Source organism: Castor canadensis, chromosome 5, assembly GCF_047511655.1.
Source record: "Castor canadensis chromosome 5, mCasCan1.hap1v2, whole genome shotgun sequence".
In the NCBI taxonomy this organism is placed as follows: domain Eukaryota; kingdom Metazoa; phylum Chordata; class Mammalia; order Rodentia; family Castoridae; genus Castor; species Castor canadensis.
In genome coordinates, this window is record NC_133390.1 from 139,211,296 (window position 1) to 139,231,771 (window position 20,476).

A 20,476-nucleotide genomic window follows, 5' to 3' on the forward strand; every position below is an offset into this window, starting at 1 on the left:
CCCCGCGTCTGTGCTGCGGTCCTGCGGTCGACACTGCGTCGTGCGGAGCGAGGGTAGGCCCGCCTTGCTTCTTTGCCCGGCTCCAAGATGGACGGCAGCGGGGACGGGGGAGGCCGCTCTGGGGGAGCACGTGGCTCGCTGCTCGCCTGCTCCCGGGGCTGCTGGGATGGTGGCGGAGTCCCGAGGCCTCCTACTGCCGTCGGGCAGGGAGGCCAGCGGAGGCGGGGCCGCGGCCGCCCCTGAGAGGCGCCCCGGCGGCGGCGGCGGTCCAGCCTCTTCTTTCCTCGCACAGCCAAGCGGCTCCTGCTCGAGGCCCGCGTCGCCATGGCCGCGGTTCCCGAGTTGCTGCAGCAGCAGGAGGAGGACCGCAGCAAGGTGAGGTCCTCCCCCCGCATCAGCATCTGACCTCTTGCTACCGGGTATTTCTTCCCCCATCTTCTCCGAGGTCCTGGCTGCTCGTGGCCTTTCCTAGCACGGAAAGCATCTGCGAGCCATCTCCCTGCCTTTCCCACTCTCAAGCGGTCTCAGTGGACCCCGAATCTCCCCTTCCACCCCAGGAGAGAACCGGTCACACAGGACCTTATTTAGTGGCCCTGTACTCCACTCGGTACTGAGCGGATTCTCGGCTAGTCTCTGGCCAATCCCAGGAGACCCCACGATATGTGTTTTTGCATTAAAGGTGTTGAAAACTGCGTGGTAACTGGAAGGTGAACTGTACCAAACGGCAGGGGGTTGCTACCTCCAAATTGGTGCTCCTCAGTCCTTCTTAATAAAAAGGACTTTACCACCTAAATAACTGGGGAAATTCATCAAGTATCTGTAGCATGTTTCTTGTAACTTACTAAATGCTAAGTGATCGTAGCGGGAGTTGTGTAATCTTTAGTAGTAGATGCTTAAATATTTAGTGAACTTAGGCCTTTATTTTTGGATCCTGTGTATAGAAGCCCCAGGCATATCTTGAACTAAAAGATTATTAATGCAATAAATTGAGGTTACTACGGCCAGCTAAAGATTCAAAGACAAGTCACCATTCATTTATTGGCCCTTTAAAATAAAATCGTTTTGCATTGCATACAGGTTTTAAGCTGCAATCTTTAAGTGCAGAATTGCTAACACAGGTTTTTTTGGTGTGTGTGTTGTACTTGGGTTTGAACTCAGGACCTCACGCTTGATAGGCGCTTACTGTTTGAGCCACTCCGCCAGCCCGCCAACATAGATTTTTAAGACAAAAATACTAAAAATAGTAGGCGCTCTCTAATTGAAGAGACTAGGAGCCATGGTAGAAACTTGACCTTTTAGATTTATCTTTGGGTAAGCTATTTATCACCTAATAAGTAAATGCTGAACTTGAACACTAAGAAACTGGGTTACTAATAATTGTATTAGTTATTGAAATAGCGCCTTGAACTTTTTATTTCTTTAAAAGTCGAATTTGCTTACTGGTTTTAGTGAGTAACAAGAATGTTACCCATATCCATAGTGAAAAAAATTACATAACATTTTTCTTCTGGTTTGTTGTACAGAAATGAATTACCCAGACATGTAGATTTATTTTGTGGCTGGACTATGCTGATACTAGTCTGCCTTGGGAGGTCAGGTCTAGATGGTTTTACAGTTAATTCTTGGCAAGTGTGAAACTAACAGCCCACATCTTGGACAGCTGAAATATTTTAGATTTTTCTTAGCTTGAACGCTCTGATTATTTGCTTTGGTTTGGAAAAACAAGGATCAAAATTGATTCTACAGGGTTTTTTGTTGTTGTTGTTCCTTCTCCCAGGGGCTTGCCTGCACTCTACCATTGAGCCACAGCTCAGAAGTTTGAATGCTAGTACAATACTCATTTTGGCAAGTTGAGAACTGAAAGTAGTATTGTTCTGGTTGGCTGATCACTTCCATTTTTGTCAGCTCTCCCACCTCCCCACCCCCATCCCCTGGGGGATGAACCCAAGGCTTTGCACTTGCAAAGTAGGCATTTTACTGCTTGAGACATGTTTCCAGTCCATTTTGCTGTGGTTATTTTGGAGATGGGGTCTCCCTAACTATTTGTCTGGATGGACCTCTAACCACGATCTTCCTGATCTCACTCATCGTCTCAAGTAATTAGGATTACAGGTTTGAGCCACCTGTGGCTAGCTTCATTTTTGTAACCTTTAGTCCAAGATGTTTACTTGTGTCTTAAAAAGCAGAGTTCAGAGGAAGAGTTGCATGGTTGATTTGGTTTGGGTGAGGTTTTTGTATGCTGTATTACTGAGTCATGCTGTGAGCCCTTAATTTGGTTCTTAGTTTTCCTGCTAATGTGATAGATTTGAATTTTGATATTAAGGAAGCTAGAGTTTTACCAAGCTTAGGTCCTGAAAACCAGTTTAATGCACCATTTTGGTCCCAACTTTGTTAGCTAAGAGATAGTGTCGTCCCCCTCTGTATGGACTGGATGAGAGTTCTCACATGTCTGGGATTTTTAGTGTGTGGGGGAGTTGAGACGATTGGAGATTATACAGAAAAGCCCTACTTTTAGGAAAAATAAGTTATTCGTCTACAGTCATCTAGCACCTTCTAGGTTCTCCAGGCCTTCCATTTACTGAAAGTCATGAAGTAGCCACGTTTTGTGTTTAGGTGCACACTTACAGATTCAGTGTGTCTTGATGGGTCTTTGGAGGTGAGTCATCTGTTCGTCTAACTTAGGGCAAATAAAGTAAAGCAGCATTGGTTGTGAGTGTTCAAGTCCTGGCTCCATTCTGGGACTTTCTTTGATTCTGAAAATCTTTATGATTCCAAAGGGACTGAAGTAAGTTGAATACATGAAAAGGAAAAGTTCTTGCTGGATGTAGTGGTGCACACCTGTAATCATCAAGATTTTGAGGCACGAGGATCTCAATGTTCAAGGTCAGCTTGGGCCACATATATGTAGGAAGACCTTGTCTGAAAAGAAGAGGGGAAAACTCTGAGGAGATTGAAATCTGCCTTTCTTAATATTGTCAGGGCTAGATGATAACCTTTTGTTACTGGTGCTGGTGCAGTCTGTGTTCAGAACATTCTGGTTTTTGTGCTCCAAGTGGAAATACCCAAGCAGATATTTGATGGGGCGAGGTAGGATAGCTTTACTGAGAAAGCAGGGAGTCACCTGTTCTGTGAGGAAAGGGAAGAAAAGGTAGAAGTGGCGCAGGTAGAGTCCACTAGCAGAGAGAGCAGCAGCCTTTTCTTTTTCAGGTGCCTTTAAAACCTACACTACCTCATAGGAGGGCAGGCCCAGGAGATTTGAGTAGGGAGGAGCATGGGTGGTTCCCTGCCAGGTGCGGGTAGTTGTCTGGCTCTTCCCCACAAAACTTACCTGAGCCCCAAACTTTTCCTGCTTCTAGCCTGCCCTACCTTCTCAACCTAGTGCCATTTTAAACTAGGGGGTTCTCCTTTTTTGTTGAAAATAGTTTGACCTTTGTAGATATCTTTCCTAAGATCCAGTCATTAATGTTTATGGACAACACAGGTGAAAAGTTGTTCAGACATATAGAAGATGCCTTTAGAGGCATTTTACTCCATCAGCTGTTAGGACAGCACTCAGCTTTGATCAGTACTGTAGCAAGCAAACATTTACCAGTTTTTTGAACTGAAGTTTTCTACAGTCATGTGACTTAAATTCAGGAAGTGTGGCTTATCAGAGCTGCCCATGCCTTAGTTTTGGATCAGTAATTTGGACAGTGTCTTAAGTACCCCATTTGTATTACTTTACCAAGTCATGAGATGTGCTTATGGCCTTGGGAAGAACTGGCCAAGAGACTATTGAGATCAATCAAATTTATCCTTGACTGAGAATCACTGATGTTCTAAAGTAATGTGATATGGGTGGGGCCAATATAGTTTGCCATTTGCAAGTTTTTTCAGGTCTCTGATTAGTAAATTGTGTTAGGGTACATGTCACATAAAACTTGAATTGTTGAGTATTTATTAAAATTAACTTTCCACCAATATTGAGGAACCTTATAAGAAGGTGATAAAAGATGGTTTTCATCAGCAGACACTGGGCTTTTAAGGATTAAAATAATACAAGCTGTTTTTTTTGTGAGTGATTTGCCAGGTTTGGACCTTGGAAATCTGAGGTGCTTGTATTGCAGCACCCAGAAAGCATTGTGGGTCAGAAGTAAAGCTCACTGAGAAATGGGTTGTAGATAGGGAGCACAGTTTAAATTACAGCTATTGTGGGCCTCATGGTGCATTCTATAATCCCAGCATGGTACTAGGGAGGTGGAGGCAGAAGAATCTTGTTCAAGGCTAACCTGGAAAGCATATCAAAACCTTGTCTCAAAAAACAAACTTGTTGTTGAATAAACACTTTGCTGTCTTTGTTATCAGTGTACACCAAGTGAGAACAATTCTGCAGGTTAGAAAACTGAATGTCCCAGATAGTCACATAAGTAGTAAAGTTAGGGAACAAGTTGGATTGTTTCCCTGAACACTGTTTTGGGAGACATTATTTCAGAGCTTTGTTAGGTTCTGCTTTTTCTTTTTGAAACTGGAAAGGAAGATGGCTGCAGGATATCTTGTATAAATATACCTGTATAAATCCATAAGTTTTTCTGTATGATCTTTCCAAAAAGTAATCTTTTCCTCTCCAACACCTATTACTGGGAACATGGAATTCATGAGCTTTTTAACAACCCTAAAGGCAAACAAATACAAAAGAATTGAATAGTAGGTGAAGGGCTTTACTCTCTGAATAACTTCTGATTTTCATTTGTTGGAGCTTTTTCCATTAGCAGTGTTGGTGCTGATTTGATTTCCCAGTAGAATTTCTGTGCTGGGTAATCCTTACAGGTCATAAACTTCAGCACTTTTGCTTTATGAATGCATTTGAATAGATCAGTTGTCTGTTTGGGGTCTGAATTCTGAATTCACGTGAGGTTTTGAGCCACTCTGCCAGCCATAGACCAGATACCTAATTACGTAGATTTCTTAATATGAATTATTAGTTATTTAAGGTGGTAATTCAACATAATTGCTTTCTGGTGCCTTGTTGAGATTTGACTGGTACATGGGCTTTGCAGTCTTGTGACATGATGATTCAGTTTATCCATTCGCTGAGTACGCTGTACTGACCTCCTTCCAAACCTCAGTTCCTGTTCTAGGAACTTGGGACTATGTAGCCTCCAAATGCCCTGCAGCCTGCAGTGTTCTATTGTGGACTGCTTGTGTGTTGGTAGACTACTGGTAGGAATGGTTGGTGTCAGCAGGGATGGGTTCTACTGGGTCCCATCTCACCAAGATGAGTGGTGAAATCTGATCACTACCTGCAGCCCTTCTAGTTTGTTGAGCTTGTGCCTAAGTAATTTCATGGTTATCATCTATGTCAGTAGTCTGAAATTTTCTGGAGGTCCTTAGTTCTGTTATTTATGAAGACAGTTACAATTGCTGACCTCAGTTATAGGATTGGGGAGAGCCAGTGAGAGGGTGAGATGAGAGCAAATTACATGGAATAGCAGTTAGTATATGCTTATAGATGATTCATTTGGCACACATATGTTAAGTTTTGGCTATCTTCAGGGTAGGAGAAAACTTGACAATTCAGAGTACCAATATTTTAGCCTTTTTAAGCACTAGAACTATAAAAGGATGTTGAGAAAGACTATAGTGTTAGATTGTTAGAGTTTCTCTGCATTTTCTTGTGAGTTGAAACAGTAACAAAGTGTTCATGTATTATAAGCATGTGAGTCATTAGTGTTTGCAGAAGTTAAGGCAAATCTGCAGTATTTGTGGCAGAACATCGTTGGGTTTCTTTTCCTTGCTAGTGAGCTTTGGCCTAGGTAAGTTATGAATACCTTTCTAGCTGAACTATGTCCTGCCCTGCGCTTCTGCTTCCTTAAGTGAAAATATGGCTCAAGAGGCAGGCTTCTTTCCTCCAAGTGGACATGACTTGCATGACTTGTCATGTTGGCCCTCTTCCTGGCAGAAATCTTAGATCTTTAGGCAGTGGGATGAAAGATAAAGTAAAATCCTTAGAGGGGAAAGACAAGAGAGTGAGCCAGCAGAGTGGCTCAAGTGGTAGGGTGCCTGCATAGCAAGCTTGAAGCCCTGAGTTCAAACCCTAGTACAGGAGAGGGAGGATAAAGGAATGATGGAGTGGGTGAATTCAACTGTGATATATTGTAAGAACTTCTGTAAATGTTACAGTGTACCTACCCCCAGTACAACAGTAATGATAATAAAAAAGAAAAACCTGGTACCATCAAAAAAGTAAGAGTAATAATTTGAAGGGAAAGCATACTGATAGCATGTACTGGCTAAATTTTTTTCTGCTTTGGGAATGAAAAGTAGAAAATCATTTAAATATACATATATTCTCTCTGCAGTAGTTTCTTTGTAATAAATATGGAAACGGGTTAACGTTGTGTGCAACTTAACATCCTATACAAAACTGGTTAGATTAAAAATTAACTGTTTGACTTGCCGCTGTGTCTTGTGTTTTGTCTTAAACCAGAGCCTGCAAACACTGTAACAATGGCTATAATACTTCACAGATCTTCTGTTTCCCTTGTGGGGAATCTTGAGTTTTGGTATCTTACCTTTTGTGTTGTTCAGTTACATGGGTCCCCTTTGCCATCTGTGAACCATTGAACCTTTGCTGATTGTATTAAGTCTTGTGCTCAAATAAGTCATAGTGAGGTTTGGACTAAAAGTGAATGCCTGGAAGACCAGTAGGATGCACCTGAGAGTGCTGTAGGGTTGTTCTGCATCCAGTATTTGTAGTGCCCAGCTGGGAAGCTGATGGACTAGTGAAGAAAAGTATAGGGGATTCCTAACAGGTTTTCTACTTTCAGGGAAGTGCTGTGGGTTACTTACTGAAAACATTCAGACGTCCCTCCCTCCCTGCTGAGATGTATTGCCACACCTCACTCTTGGATTTCTTAGAAAGTTAAGACTTTGCTTCCTAAATGGAGCAATACTGCTTTACCCCTTGTTTCTTATTGTGAGCAGGGTGATGATGCCCCTTATAAGGATTGGTGCGGGTGGGAAGTAGGTTGGGAGCTGGAATTATTTGAAATGAGTATGTGATGCAGTGGTTTCTAGGAAAATCTACAAGAGTCAGCTTTGAAACTTAAATTCCAAGGATATATTCACTGATTCTTTGAACTGGGTGCCTGCCTGGCAAGCATGAGGTCCTGAGTTCAAACCCAGTAGTGTGCACACATACACACACACAAAAAAAACTTAAAAATTAAATTGAGAGTAGATACTGTTTTAAATTTGATTCTCATAAATGATGTAGGGAATCTCAAACAGGTAAAAACTATATATCAAAGGTCTGACTTACCTGAGGTTGGACTTGGTTCTGAAGCCTGCCTTTTCCTGATGATTTAAGTGTCCTGGATATTTTAAAGTCTGTCAAAGGTTTTTTTAAATATGGGGTAGAGATGACAGGGAGAAAACTGCTACCTCTCCTACCCTTTGGCCTAGTGGTTTATTTAGCAAGTGCTGTGACATGAGATTCAGGGTGTTGGTTTTTGTTGACTAAGCATAAGAAGGAATGCTGAACTTTCATCATGCTTGGTGTTTCCAGAATGAGAATACAAATGCTGACTTGGAAGCTCTAAGCATTTCACAGCTTTTTACTCCTTGGTGTGAGCTTCCTCTGGAGGGTTATATGCTAGTGTAAGAAAGCCTATCTAAGGTTCACACAGACTTCTGAGTGTTAATCTGCTTATTTGGTGGTAGACACTTTTGTTTAAACCCCTTCCAAAGGGGTTTTTTCTTGGTATGTCCAAGAAAAAATGGCTACTGGGAAAGCATCATGCTGTTGTTGGAGTTTTCAAGACCTACCGTTTTTCCACTGTTCCTTTGGCCTGTCACATGGTTTTTTGTTGTTTTTTGATAGGACAGGAACAAGGCTTCCCACTTGAAAAGCAAGTGCTCTACTGCTTGAGCCATACCTCCAGTCCATTTTGTTTTGGTTTTGAAGATGGCATTTCACCAAACTGTTTGCCCAGTTTGGCCTCAAACCTTCATCCTGCTGATCGCAGCCTCCCAAGTAAAGTAGCTAGAATTGCAAGTGTGAGCCACTAGAACCCAGCTTTCATCACACAATTATTTAAAAAAAAAAAAAAGTCTGAGAAAAAGACAGGACTAGAAGACATTCAGTGGTAAAGTCCATTCATTGTAGCTGTAGCTGTGGTACTTAAATGTGAACCATTTTACTTGATCAGCTCCTTGGATTCTGTAATACCGAAGGCAGTCCATATGGAACTTTTGCAGACTTAACTGAGGTTTTATTTGTAGTGAGTAAAAAGCAGTTGTTAGCATATTGAGATGCTAGAAATTAGGGTTTGTGGCTTTTTTAGGAAATGGGATCTCTGAAAACAGAAGTTTGCTGAGCTCTGCAATGTGCTTTTAGATACCATGGGCTGCCCCATGTGTCTACGAGCTTCTGTTGCCATTTCTGTAACCTGGAGGGCTTTATCAGCTTTGCTACTATACTTAGGCCTGTCTGACCCTTATAGAGACATAATAGGTGGAGAGGCCAGTTTTTTCTCAGCAATCACATTGAAATTTGTTTTGTTTTTGTCGTTTTTTGTTTCCTTTTGGCAATATTGGGGTTTGAACTCAGGGCTTCCTGCTTGCTAGGCTAGTGCTCTACTGCTTGGGCCAGGACTCCAGCTATTTGCTGATATTTTGGAAGGCTGTATTTGTCTAGTAATAACTTAAAAGAAGGAAAAACGCTTTTTATCAACAAAAAGCTTCTGTGCCAAAAACGAGGTATGGTAGTATGTACCTGTAATCCCAGCACTGCAGTCTGAGGCAGGAGGGTATCCCCACCCTTCCAGCTTTGTCTGTTTGCAGATGTTGTAAACCTGTGAAACCAAATAAGCACAAATGTTGTATACTAGTCTTACTGATAGGGTCTCACTGGGTAGTTCAGGATAGCCTCCAACTTGGTGATCTCCCTGCCTCAGCCTCCCAAATGCTGAGATTACAGACGTGTGTTCTATCACCAGGTTTGTTGATAGAACTTGAAGCTTATTTCTTAGAGGAAAGCTATAGTTACAGAACTACCTCTGTTTATGTTCACAATTTGAAATTTTTTTTAGTTGCAATGGTTAGGGAAAAGGGAAGTACTTGTAACTTCTAAGACAACTAGAGAGAGAAAAGCAACTATGCTTTGTAGTTTTTTTTTGTTTTATTTTTTTTTTCAGGGCCTCAGGCTCGCCAATCTGCCAGCCCTTTTTTGTGATGATTTTTTGCAGGATAGGATCTCACAAGCTGTTTCGCCAGGCACTGGCTTTAAACCCACAATCCTCCTGATTTCTGCTTCCTGAGTGGCTGGGATTATAGACATGAGCCACCAGGTAGGCCAGGTTTTTTATTTAGAGATAAATTTATCAGCTCTTGATCTTGAATTTTTATTCTTTTATCTCCAGTCTGCATTTGGCATTCTGTCTGCTAAGTAATCTAATCTGTAAAGGTGGGGTATTTTTGGTTTTTTGTTTTTGCTACTTTAGCAATAGTTACAGCAAAAGAAATAAGAAAATGATATTTTGTTTATAGCCTGATTGTTGGTGTTAACAACTGTTTTCTTAATTCTCCTTTGTGATAAGTGCAAGGGTTTTGTTTTTTTAAACAAAGAGTTGGGTATTAGTTGTCCTCAGTTTCCAGCTCCCAAACTTAGAGTCCTGTGTAGCCACAATAGTATTCTGTCTTGACTTTTTTTTGTTGTTTAAATTTACCCTTCCAGTCTCCACTTCTCAGTTGTTGAAACAATCTGAATATAAATAACTTTACTCATCTCTCCCAGGATCCCATACCATCTGACTGGTTTTTTACATCTCAGGTTTTTCTAGTCTCTTCTTTCAGATCTTTGTGTGGTCTCTTTATGGCCTCTTGAATGTTCCTTGTAATTTGGCATTTATATAAGGTTAAGATTTCATTCTCATCTACTTAAGTCTCCATAAATATGTAGTCACATATTTGGCTAAATGTATTTTTCATGTGCTATATATGATCTTAGGATCTTAAAATTGTTTTGTGGAGATTGCAGGAATACTTTGGACAAGTGGATTTAGACAGTGGGTTTCTCCTAGATTTCAGGTAATAGAACTCCTCTCATTTTTGGACAGTTTTTTTAGGGCTGAAATGAAGTTGAGACTAATAATCAAAAAATGTATTTCAGCTGAGATCTGTGTCTGTGGACCTGAATGTTGATCCCTCACTTCAGATTGACATACCTGATGCACTCAGCGAGAGAGATAAGGTCAAATTTACAGTGCACACCAAGGTAAGTGACAGGATGGCCTTAGTACTACCACCAAGAGCTAGGTTACAGCCTTGTTACTCACAGTGGGTATGAGAGGAGATTCCTTGAACTGAAATGGCTTGTTTGCAGTGTGCCAAACTGCTTATCCTTGTTCTATAGTTGTGTTTCTTCAGCATCCATCTGCTGGGGTGGACCCCTAAGGAAAGGAAACTTACTAGCCAGACCCTCCTACCTACACAGCTGTAATCTTTGGTTCTCTTCCCTAGTCTTCTCTTGGTGCCTTAGTGACCTGATTTAGGGGAAGGGGGGGAGATAAGCCTGAAGACTGGCAGCAAGATCTCTGCCTGAGGTGACCTGATCAAAGTAGATAAAATGATTGGAGTGAAAAGGAGACCAAGGACAATTTCCATAGCAGTAGTGAACTGTAGCTAAGACTTAAAAACCATTGGCCTACTTTTTATCATAATTGAAGTAAGTTCAGTCTTTGACAAATAGAACTAGCATTGTTCTTAATATCCTTTCTTTACAGTAGATTCTTGCCTATTTACATGTTTATGTTAAGCTTTAGAAGGTAGAGTTTTGTGAGGATAATTCTTTAGAGATCAAGTTAGATCCTAGCTGTGACTTTGTAGTGAAGGAGATCATGTATTGTTGCTTTGTTCTTTATTGGATCTTATTTTGATGTTCTGTTACGTAAACATTTCCCATAGTGGAGCACAAGAAACCTGATCCACTTTATCAAGTGGTAGATGCTACTTAACTTCTCCCTTTCTTTACAGACCACACTGCCCACATTTCAGAGCCCAGAGTTTTCTGTTACAAGGCAACATGAAGACTTTGTGTGGCTACACGATACTCTTATTGAAACAGCAGATTATGCGGGGCTTATTGTGAGTGTATTTTGAAAAATGAAATGATTGAGCTGTTTTTTCCTGCCTTACTATTTTGTTTAAGACTTTCAGTCACTTACTGTGTTGTAAAGACTGATTTCATCTTCCTACTAGAGTATTTGCTAACTCTGTTACTTGTAAAGAAGAGTGTTGGTGTAGATGAACCATAATACAGGTTTAGGTTGTGTACATTGTGAGGTTAAACAGTTCAATGGTTCACGTCTTTATCTACTTTTAGGTTACATTTTTCTCTGGTGTTTTTTTCAGGCATTAATAGAATTGATTTCTAGGGAACCGTAGTATTTATTGATGGTTTGAAATTTCTCGGTAGTGCTCAGTAAAAATGAGAAGGACATCCTGTTCTGCTAGGTAGACTAAAGAATCTACCAATTGGTGATCTCAATAATTGAACAAAATTAGTACTTAAAACTTATGTTTAAAGGTTTTTTCCCTTTTGGTACTGGGGATTGAACCCAGGGTATGCATACTAGACATGCACTCTACCACTGAGTTACGTCCCCATCCCAAAAGTTAAGTTCTTGATTATTTCGAATTAGGAAAAAATTCATTCTGCTGCCTGGAGACTTTATTGGTAACTTTGATGGTTGTTGGTTGTTAGTATTGATTTCATTGTGCTCTGCCAGTTGTGTATAAATTGAACAGATGATTACAATCAAAATGCCTGGCTGGGGAGAGTACTTCCTGCTGACTTTTGGATGATTCCACTGGGGTGGATTATCTGGGCACTGGCAAGAGTTGGGTGAGGCACTGATGACTGGCTCTTTGGCACTGGGCAGTAGGCTTACAGGTTACCTACCTCTGCTGCAGATTCCTCCTGCTCCTACAAAACCAGATTTTGATGGCCCTCGAGAGAAGATGCAGAAATTGGGAGAGGGAGAAGGGTCTATGACCAAAGAAGAATTTGCCAAGATGAAGCAAGAACTGGAAGCGTAAGTGAGTTTTCTTGGGCTCTATCTTTAAGTATAGCAGGCAACACCTAGCTGAGAAAAATACTGTACACTTTGCCTTCTATGAGGTTTTCTTGTGAGGCCGTCCTTGGACTTCTGGATCTTGGCTCAAATGCATTCACCCCTTGCCTTCCACCGTCAGCATGTTGCTTAGGGTAGCATGCACACCTCCTCCAGGCACTGAGTCACTAAACACGCACTGGAGACCAGCTCAGGAAGGAAACACCAAACAGCTTCCTACCATTGAAAAGCTTTAAAGTGATCTTCCATCGCCTATGCTAAGATAAGGTCACTTTATAACTCCTGCTAATTCCAAGCTTTATTAGACTAATGCGGTGTATGTAACTACCGAATTAAAGGGTTTTCTTTTTCTTTTTTTAAAAAGACACAGATGTTCTGCAACAGCAGAAAGTACATGTGCAAGGTATTGTTTTGGCCCTGTTGTAGTACTACGTAATGGCATGAGCAGAACAGGAGTGAGTGTTACAGGTCAGATAGTTGAATGATGCCATTTGAGTTCTGTGTGCATGTCTCTTTTCAGTGAGTATCTTGCTGTCTTTAAGAAGACTGTGTCCTCACATGAAGTCTTTCTTCAGCGGCTTTCTTCTCACCCTGTTCTCAGTAAAGATCGCAACTTTCATGTATTCCTGGAATATGATCAGGATGTAAGGGCAATTTTATTTCATCTCCGTCGTCCAGTTAAAATGTATCACTGTACTTTATACTTTCTGGGAGGGAGAAAGACCCTTAAACTGCTGAAGTTCACATCAGTACTGGAAACAAAAAACTGATGCTAATGCCCTCTTTCCCCATAACCATTATAAAGGTCATTTTGTGTTTGACTGTGTTAGGGCCCCCCCCCCCCCATTAAGTTTGGTATTGTTAGAAGGAACTTAAATTGATACTACTTTTGAAAGGGCATTTACAAACTTGTGAGGTTTTTTTGAGATAGGGACTTGCTATTGTATTCCATACTAACCTGAAACTTGCTGTGTAGCCCAGGTTGGTCTTGAACTCACAATCATTCTGCCTCATCTTCTCTTGAGCTGGGATTAAAAGCATGGGTCACTACACATAGTTTTTTTTTTTTTTTAACATCATAATGCTTATTTATTAATGTGGGACAAGCCTTGACTTGGAAATTTCTAACCTTTGAAGCATAATACACAGTGTATATAGAACTGGATTAAAAAGCCTCTTTAAAACTTGGCACCTACATAATTGTTCAGAATATCTCTTAGGTTAGTCTTTTAGAATAAGATGGCCTGTATTTAGGATTAACTGCTTAATGGATATTTTAGACTTAGTGGTTAAGGCAGAATGAAAGCCATTTTGTGTGTGTGCCTGTGCTAGTAGATTACCTGGTACGTCGTTCAGAACTTAAGAAATCTAAGGAAAAACATGTACTATAAGCTGTTCCTTTTCCTTCCTTTAGCTAAGCGTTAGGCGGAAAAATACCAAAGAGATGTTTGGTGGCTTTTTTAAAAGTGTGGTGAAAAGTGCTGATGAAGTTCTTTTTTCTGGAGTCAAGGTAAGGAACTTTTGGGAGTTCGAGAACATTCTTGATTTCATGGAAATAGATGTCTTTATTTCTTCAGAAGAGATATTTGAAACAAAGGCATTAATTTAAGAAATGGACTGTTGTAATTTGCTCACTCAATTTTCACTTATTTCCTCAAAATACCTTGCTCTTTAGAGAAGTGACATGGACACATTTTTGTTTCTCCTTTTCTGTAAGGATAGGGGTTACTTGATTGATAAAGAAAATATTTCATTTACATACTAGATTTTAAGGACTGAGTACAAATAATATAATGCTTCTCAGTAATGATTTTATTTTTTGAAATGGTTCTTTTTGAACTCAGGGCCTACAACTTGAGCCATTCCACCAGTGTGTGTGTGTGTGTGTGTGTGCGTGCTTGCTGTTGTGTTTTTTTTTTTTCCTTGTGATAGGGTCTTACAGACAAACTTTGCCAGGGCTGGCTTCAACCAGGAGCCTCCTGATCTCTGCCTCCTGGGTAGCTAGGATTACAAGCATGAGCCACCACTGCCCAGCAAAATGGTTCTATTATTAGATAATATAGTGTTTAATGAGATACTGAAATGAATTTCACCTATTTTGAACAGTGCTGCTGTAGAAAGTACAAGTCTTACCTTCAGCCAAAACTAACTTCTTCCCTCTTCAGATACTCCTTTTTCTTTAATTTTTAAACTGAGTTACTAGGGAGCCCTGGAGAGTAGGCAGTGTGAGGAATTGAGAAACTTTATCAAGTAGAGTGATACTTGATATCATGTTTTAAGGTGTGTGGATTGTTCTGCATCCATGCACTGTGGAATATTCCTGGCCAGTGCCTGCCATATGTACCACTATTGCCTGAGTCTGAAATCAAAGAATTTTCAAAAGTTAAAAACGGAGAAGTTTTAAATAACCCACCCACATATGGGATTAGGTATTCAAGGAAAGGTAAGTGTTTCTTCTGGCAGAACCATTGCACTAGTAGAATTGCTGAGTCTTAGAGGGTTATCAGCTTATAGGCCATCGGCAGATTGTTCAACAAAGTGGTTCTCTTTGCTAACATATCCTTTCAGCACTTGTCGGTCCTGGTTATCAAATAGTACCTTAATGTGTGTGTGTGTGTGTGTGTAGAGCTGGATTTTCCTTATAAGGAGACTTTAGTCAAAACTATTTATGCCTTAGGAAATAGGATTTCTGAAAACCAAAGTTAGTTTGTAAGTTGTTGAAACTTTTATAAGTTTTTTTTTTTTTTGATTAGGATATATTCATTTTACAGGGTGGGAGAATTCTTAGTGGCAATTCCGATTAGGCTTATATTGTACACAGGTTAAACTTTTTACCCACAAATTTTTTTTGTTTTTTGAAATGGGGCCTCAATAATGTTTGAGCCTAGGCTGCCTTTGAACTCCTGATGCTCCTTCTGCCTTGATCTCCTGAGTACTGGGATTACCCATAATGTTTTTTTCTAGTACAGAATACATATTCATGTTTTTGGACATTCTGCTTTTTTAAGTATCTTTTCCTCCTTTTTTAGGAAGTGGACGACTTCTTTGAGCAAGAGAAGAACTTCCTTATTAACTATTACAACAGGATCAAGGATTCCTGTGCTAAAGCTGACAAAATGACCAGATCTCATAAAAGTAAATACATTTCCCCACAGAACACTGTTCTAGTGTGCCTGCACTCCCATATTAAAAGGCCTGTGCTTATTTCTCCAGGTGTTGCTGATGACTATATCCACACTGCAGCCTGCTTGCATAGCCTGGCCTTAGAAGAGCCCACAGTCATCAAAAAGTAAGTTTTTGTTAGAAGAGCATTTCTCCTGCCTCCTAATAGAAGACTACTGAGTGGTATATTTAAAAGAATTCTGAGTAATGACCGTAACTGCAGTTCTGCCCAAGGCATGGCCTCCAACACCCAAATTATAAGACTGTACACAGGTGCTTCTGAGAGCTGTTGGGAACTTGCAGAACTCTTGTGTAGGTGAATAGTGATTACCCGGGACCTTTTTTTGGTGGTGCTTGAGGTTGAACTCAGGACCTGTTTGTAACTTGAGTTTGAAAATCAGGATAATGTCCGAACCGAGTTGAGAAGGTAACATTTATTGCTTTGTGACACCAGTGTTGGAACCTGACATGGTTCAGGGCATTAGTACATCATACTGCTTTGTGACACCAGTGTTAGAACCTGACATGGTTCAGGGCATTAGTACATTGGAAAAACCATCCTGGATACAAGGCAGTCAGATGAGAGTTGGTGCTGATGGGGCCACTGTAAATGTGCTCAATTTTATAACCATCTTCTTTACTATTTAGGCTAATTGAAGTTAAGCACTACTTAGGATTCTTAATTCATAGACAGTTCAAGACTTTAATTCATAGACAATTCAAGACTTTAAGCTACAACTTTGTGTATATTTTCAGGTACCTATTGAAGGTTGCTGAACTATTTGAAAAACTTAGGGTAAGGATTTTGTGTTGATCCTCAATAAGTACTTTATATTCTGTAGATGGCTGCCTTGATGGTGACCCTTTCTTTTTTTTTTTTTTTTAAACAGAAAGTAGAGGGTCGAGTTTCATCAGATGAAGATTTAAAGCTGACAGAGCTCCTGCGATACTACATGCTCAACATAGAGGCTGCAAAGGTAAGGTAGGAAGTTTAACCCATCAGCAGTTATCACCCTGCCATGAGCAGAATTTAATGCCAGAGATACTCCTTTTTTGTTAAAAGTTACTTTATGTTCAGGAATAAGATAGGAACTTACCAGACTTGATCATGTAAGTGAAATTTTTTGCTGCACTGTAATTAAAGTTGAAAAGGTAAGCAGAACAGCCTTTGTGAATAAAATGCTTGTTCTTGTCCGCAAAAGGTCTCCATAGGTCTTTTGGCATATTTTCTAAGTCTTAAGTTGTACATGTTTTAATGCTCTTTTTAGACTTTTAATTTATTTTGTAGTTTCATAGAATTAAGAGCTCACTTACAAATTTTCACATACACAAAAATAGATTATAGATTCACTAGTTTTTAGAAACTAAGTAAAATCCACTTTACACATGCATTATAATTACCAATTTTAGATACTGAGATAATTTCTATTTGCCATAAGATTATAAAGAAAATTAGGTGGAACCCCCGTGTAGATTTTCAGAAGCAGGATGTGCAGGTCCAGGGTCCTGTGTTCTTTGCTACTTTATTGCTCAGCGTTCTAACAGCATTCCACTTGACTCCTCAGTGGTAACTGTGCATGTGTTTTAAATACAGTATGCTTAATTTTCTGAAACTTAACTGAGTCAACTAGGAAAGAAACTGTTTATTGGACTTTTTCTTCACCTAATCCATTTACAGAATTCTGAAAATACTCTAAAAATGTGGAGTTGTGCATCCCTGCTAAATCTTTTCCTGTATTACGGTCTCAGACCTCGCATGCTTGCTGGGCAGGTACTTTACCCCTTGAGCCAAGCTGCCAGCCTTTTTTTTTAAAAGTGGACATGAGGCAGTTAGAGCCACATGCAGATAACCTGCTTTTCTCCTTTACTTTTTTTATGTTGCTTGGGGCTGAACCCAGGACCTTGCATATACTAGGCAAGTGCTTACTAATGATAGACACACACTAGATTTTTATGTTATGGCTATTAATTTTCTTCTCAGGATCTCTTATACAGGCGTACCAAAGCCCTTATTGACTATGAGAACTCAAACAAAGCTTTGGACAAAGCCCGGTTGAAAAGCAAAGATGTCAAGTTGGCTGAGGCACACCAGCAGGAATGCTGCCGGAAATTTGAACAGCTTTCTGAGTCTGCAAAAGAAGGTTGAATATTTTTCTGTACTTCTTATATTTTATTTGGAAATAATTTCAAGTTATAGAAAGGAAAAGGTGTATTGATTATTATAAAGCACCCATATAGGGCTGGGAATCGACCTCAGCTGTACAGCACTTGACTAGCTTGCACAAGGACCCTGGGTTCCATCCGTAGTCTCGGGGAATAAAGGGAAGAGAAAATTTGTAAATAAAAATTTTGTTGTTTATAAAAATAAAGTTTAAATTATAATTTAAAAAGAAGAAAACTCCTATATCCTTCACCTAGTGTTAACACTTTCCCCTGTCTGCTTTCTCATTTGTGTGCTCATGCTCTATCCCTTGAGCTAAACAGTATAAATTCTTCATAAATAGAATGTTCCTCATTTTTAGTTGGTCTGTTTTCCAAAAGAATACCAAATAAGTGTTCATCCCATTTGTGGTATTGATTTAAATTATCTAGTCAGACAGTGTTTGCTGTGTACTCCCTCCCACATTCATGGGGGGCAGTTTCAGGCCACACATATCCTGCTCTTCCTCTCCAGGCATGGCATGTACTGATGACTCAAAGGTTGCCTGAACCAGCCTATATTTTGATGGTTGCAAAAATAAGGTTCACTGTACCTCCAGCTATAGCATTCATTCCATACCTATGTCAGAACTGGGCCTCATGCTACAAACAAGACCCTTCCTAATTTATTGTCTTTATTAGAGTCCAATGCATTACCCTTTAAAAATAAACACTTTAGAACTCATTGTCCTAAATTATTTTGGTGCTCAGGTTTTATGTTTTTTGTGACATGCACATTTTGTGTTCATGTTTATTCATTTATTTTGAGCAATAGTTATATGCCAATCTTACACTTTGTGCAAATGCTGAGATTAGAGGCCACCACACCTAGATGTTTTGTTTTGTTTTTGCTTGTGTAGTCCTGGGAATTGAGCCTAAGGCCTTATTCATGCTAGACAAACATTCTACCATACAGCAGCACCTCTAGTCCTACAGATAACTTAATTGAGAGTTAATGTACTGCTACCATTGTGGAACTTCCCTGGTGTTGCAGGGTCATGAAAAATATGCCAGTGCAAATGTTGTAGTACATATTTTAGAATATAGTGGAACATTGGATTTGACTTGCCCCATACCTAAAGTTTCTATGAGAAATTCCTATCAAATTTTAAGACAGTTGTCTCAGAACTCTTGTTTGCAATGATAAAGAGATCTAACTTTATCTGGAAATGTCCTTAATACTAGCGATGGTCTATTTAGCAACATCCTTGAAATTACCTACAATGTTTAAAGTTGGGATGTCTAGAGTTTTAGTCATTTGTCTTCATGTCTATTCAGGGTAATAATGCTTAACTGCAAGGCACGGAGGTTTTTTTTTACAGTAACTTGGCAAGTGACATGCAGTCATGCCTGTTTCTATAGTAACCTTCATGGTGTTCTATGCTCAGAATGAATTCTTGCCTTTGGGGTTTAGATGGTAATGGATTTAAACTCTCAGGGCCTTGTGCTTGTTAAGTAGGTGCTTTACCATTTGAGCTATGCTCCCATCCCTGAATTCTTGCCTGTTTTAAAACAGCTGTTTTTTTTTTTCTTTTTGAGACAGGGTTCAACTCATGTAAATTTATAATGAATGCACTTTGAAACTGTAGAGTTGAAATCTTAAGTTCATAGGTAGGTCGGACTTTGGCAACATGGGTGTTAACTTTTTTTGTGTGAATTTCTGCTTTTTAGCATGACTACTTGCATTGTAGTCTGTTGAGCAGCACTATAAACAGTGGGCAGTAGGATGAGTTAGCTCCTTTGAACTCAAGTGTCAGCATGGATTACAGAGGTTTCTTACTAGAGGGGTGAAGACTAAAGCTGGGAGGCAGAGCGTAATGTCTGTCAAACCTTCACCGAAGAGATTACAGGCAGGAGGACATTCTAGGTTTGCCCTAATTTTCAATAGACTTCTGTGACAATAGAAAGGAAACCAGATGGAAAGTTGGCACGTTCTGTAGATTGTGTGCAAAGCAGCACTTTAAAATTTAAAAAAAAGTTCAACTCGGTGTTATTTTTCATCTTTTGATAACTTTTTTTTTTTTTTTTTTTTTTTGCTGAACCTTTTTCCTGAATTTGGTGATCAGTTATTTATGAGAATGGTATTTTGAAGCTATAGTGAATGTGAAAATTGAATTTGGTTTGGTAACAAAAATTTTTAATTTTTTCCCCCCTCCCCCCCCAATAGAACTAATAAATTTCAAACGGAAGAGAGTGGCAGCATTTAGAAAGAATCTAATTGAAATGTCTGAACTGGAAATAAAGCACGCCAGAGTAAGTGTTTTCTACACATCTTTAAGTGAGAACTTCATAAAGCAGTAATAACAGAATCATTAAGGGCTATTACTTGTTTTATAATACCACTTATAACTAATTTCTAGGGACTTGTATTTAGTCTTTCTTTAGGCATCAGTTTCCATTGTGGGCAGAGGTGTTGGACTAGTATAGTACCCACTGGCTCCTTGGCCTGCAGCTCTCCCAGTCCAGCTGCTCTGGGGAGAATATCCCTGTGAAATGGAAAGGGGACAAAGTAGTTGGAGTTTAATTGTGGTTTAGTGAGGGAGCACAGCCCAGTTTGACAGGCTTCAGATCTCTTGGAAAGCTGTGTTAGTGGGTTTGTGTTTCTTAGATTCTAGAGGCAGTTGATTTACCTTGGCTGGTTTTGGTTTACTTGTTTTTTCTCCCCTCCCCCCCAGAACAATGTCTCCCTCTTGCAGAGCTGCATTGACTTGTTCAAGAACAACTGATTTGCCTTTACTCTGAAGGAATGAAACAAATGTGAAAGCCAGCATCACTTGCACTTACCATTACCACAGAAGATGAATAGTATTGATTTTAGTTTAAAATTATGTGAATAAATACTTTGATTTCTAAAAATCTTAACACTTAACCATGTTGGTTTAAAAATATTTTCATTGCATGCTACTTGGATATGACTAATCTTTTCCTTATGCATTTAATACCTCAAAGTGGGTAGGATCTAAATATTGGATTCTCCTGTAGTTTGTCTTTAGTAACTAAGA

The 20,476-nt window shown here is 39.8% G+C and overlaps 1 protein-coding gene and 1 non-coding gene across 3 annotated transcripts; both read left to right on the forward strand.

The window, feature by feature from the left end:
• Positions 1–186: 186 nt before the first annotated feature.
• Positions 187–20,343, forward strand: Snx5 (sorting nexin 5). Of its 2 annotated transcripts, XM_074074267.1 has the most exons (14): positions 240–375; positions 9,228–9,329; positions 10,151–10,255; positions 11,014–11,124; positions 11,953–12,074; positions 12,634–12,757; positions 13,528–13,623; positions 15,143–15,248; positions 15,327–15,402; positions 16,032–16,071; positions 16,166–16,252; positions 17,257–17,416; positions 19,642–19,727; positions 20,150–20,343. In XM_074074267.1, exons 2-14 carry the CDS (start codon positions 9,318–9,320, stop codon positions 20,198–20,200), a joined length of 1,176 nt encoding a protein of 391 aa, XP_073930368.1. In that variant the 5' UTR covers positions 240–375; positions 9,228–9,317; the 3' UTR covers positions 20,201–20,343. The 2 variants fall into 2 exon arrangements, with proteins under 2 accessions (XP_020035087.1, XP_073930368.1); XM_020179498.2 differs by lacking the exon at positions 9,228–9,329 and having other exon boundaries at positions 187–375.
• Positions 5,041–5,276, forward strand: LOC141423775 (small nucleolar RNA SNORD17). The gene has a single exon (XR_012448583.1). It is a non-coding gene; the product is annotated as a small nucleolar RNA SNORD17 (small nucleolar RNA).
• Positions 20,344–20,476: the final 133 nt, after the last annotated feature.

Coding starts and splice junctions, on each gene's coding strand:
- Snx5 (XM_020179498.2), top strand. CDS start 325: ATGGCCGCGGTTCCCGAGTTGCTGCAGCAGCAGGAGGAGGACCGCAGC. Junction 10,256..11,013: donor AATTTACAGTGCACACCAAG/GTAAGTGACAGG, acceptor CTTTCTTTACAG/ACCACACTGCCCACATTTCA. Junction 16,253..17,256: donor TCAACATAGAGGCTGCAAAG/GTAAGGTAGGAA, acceptor TTTTCTTCTCAG/GATCTCTTATACAGGCGTAC.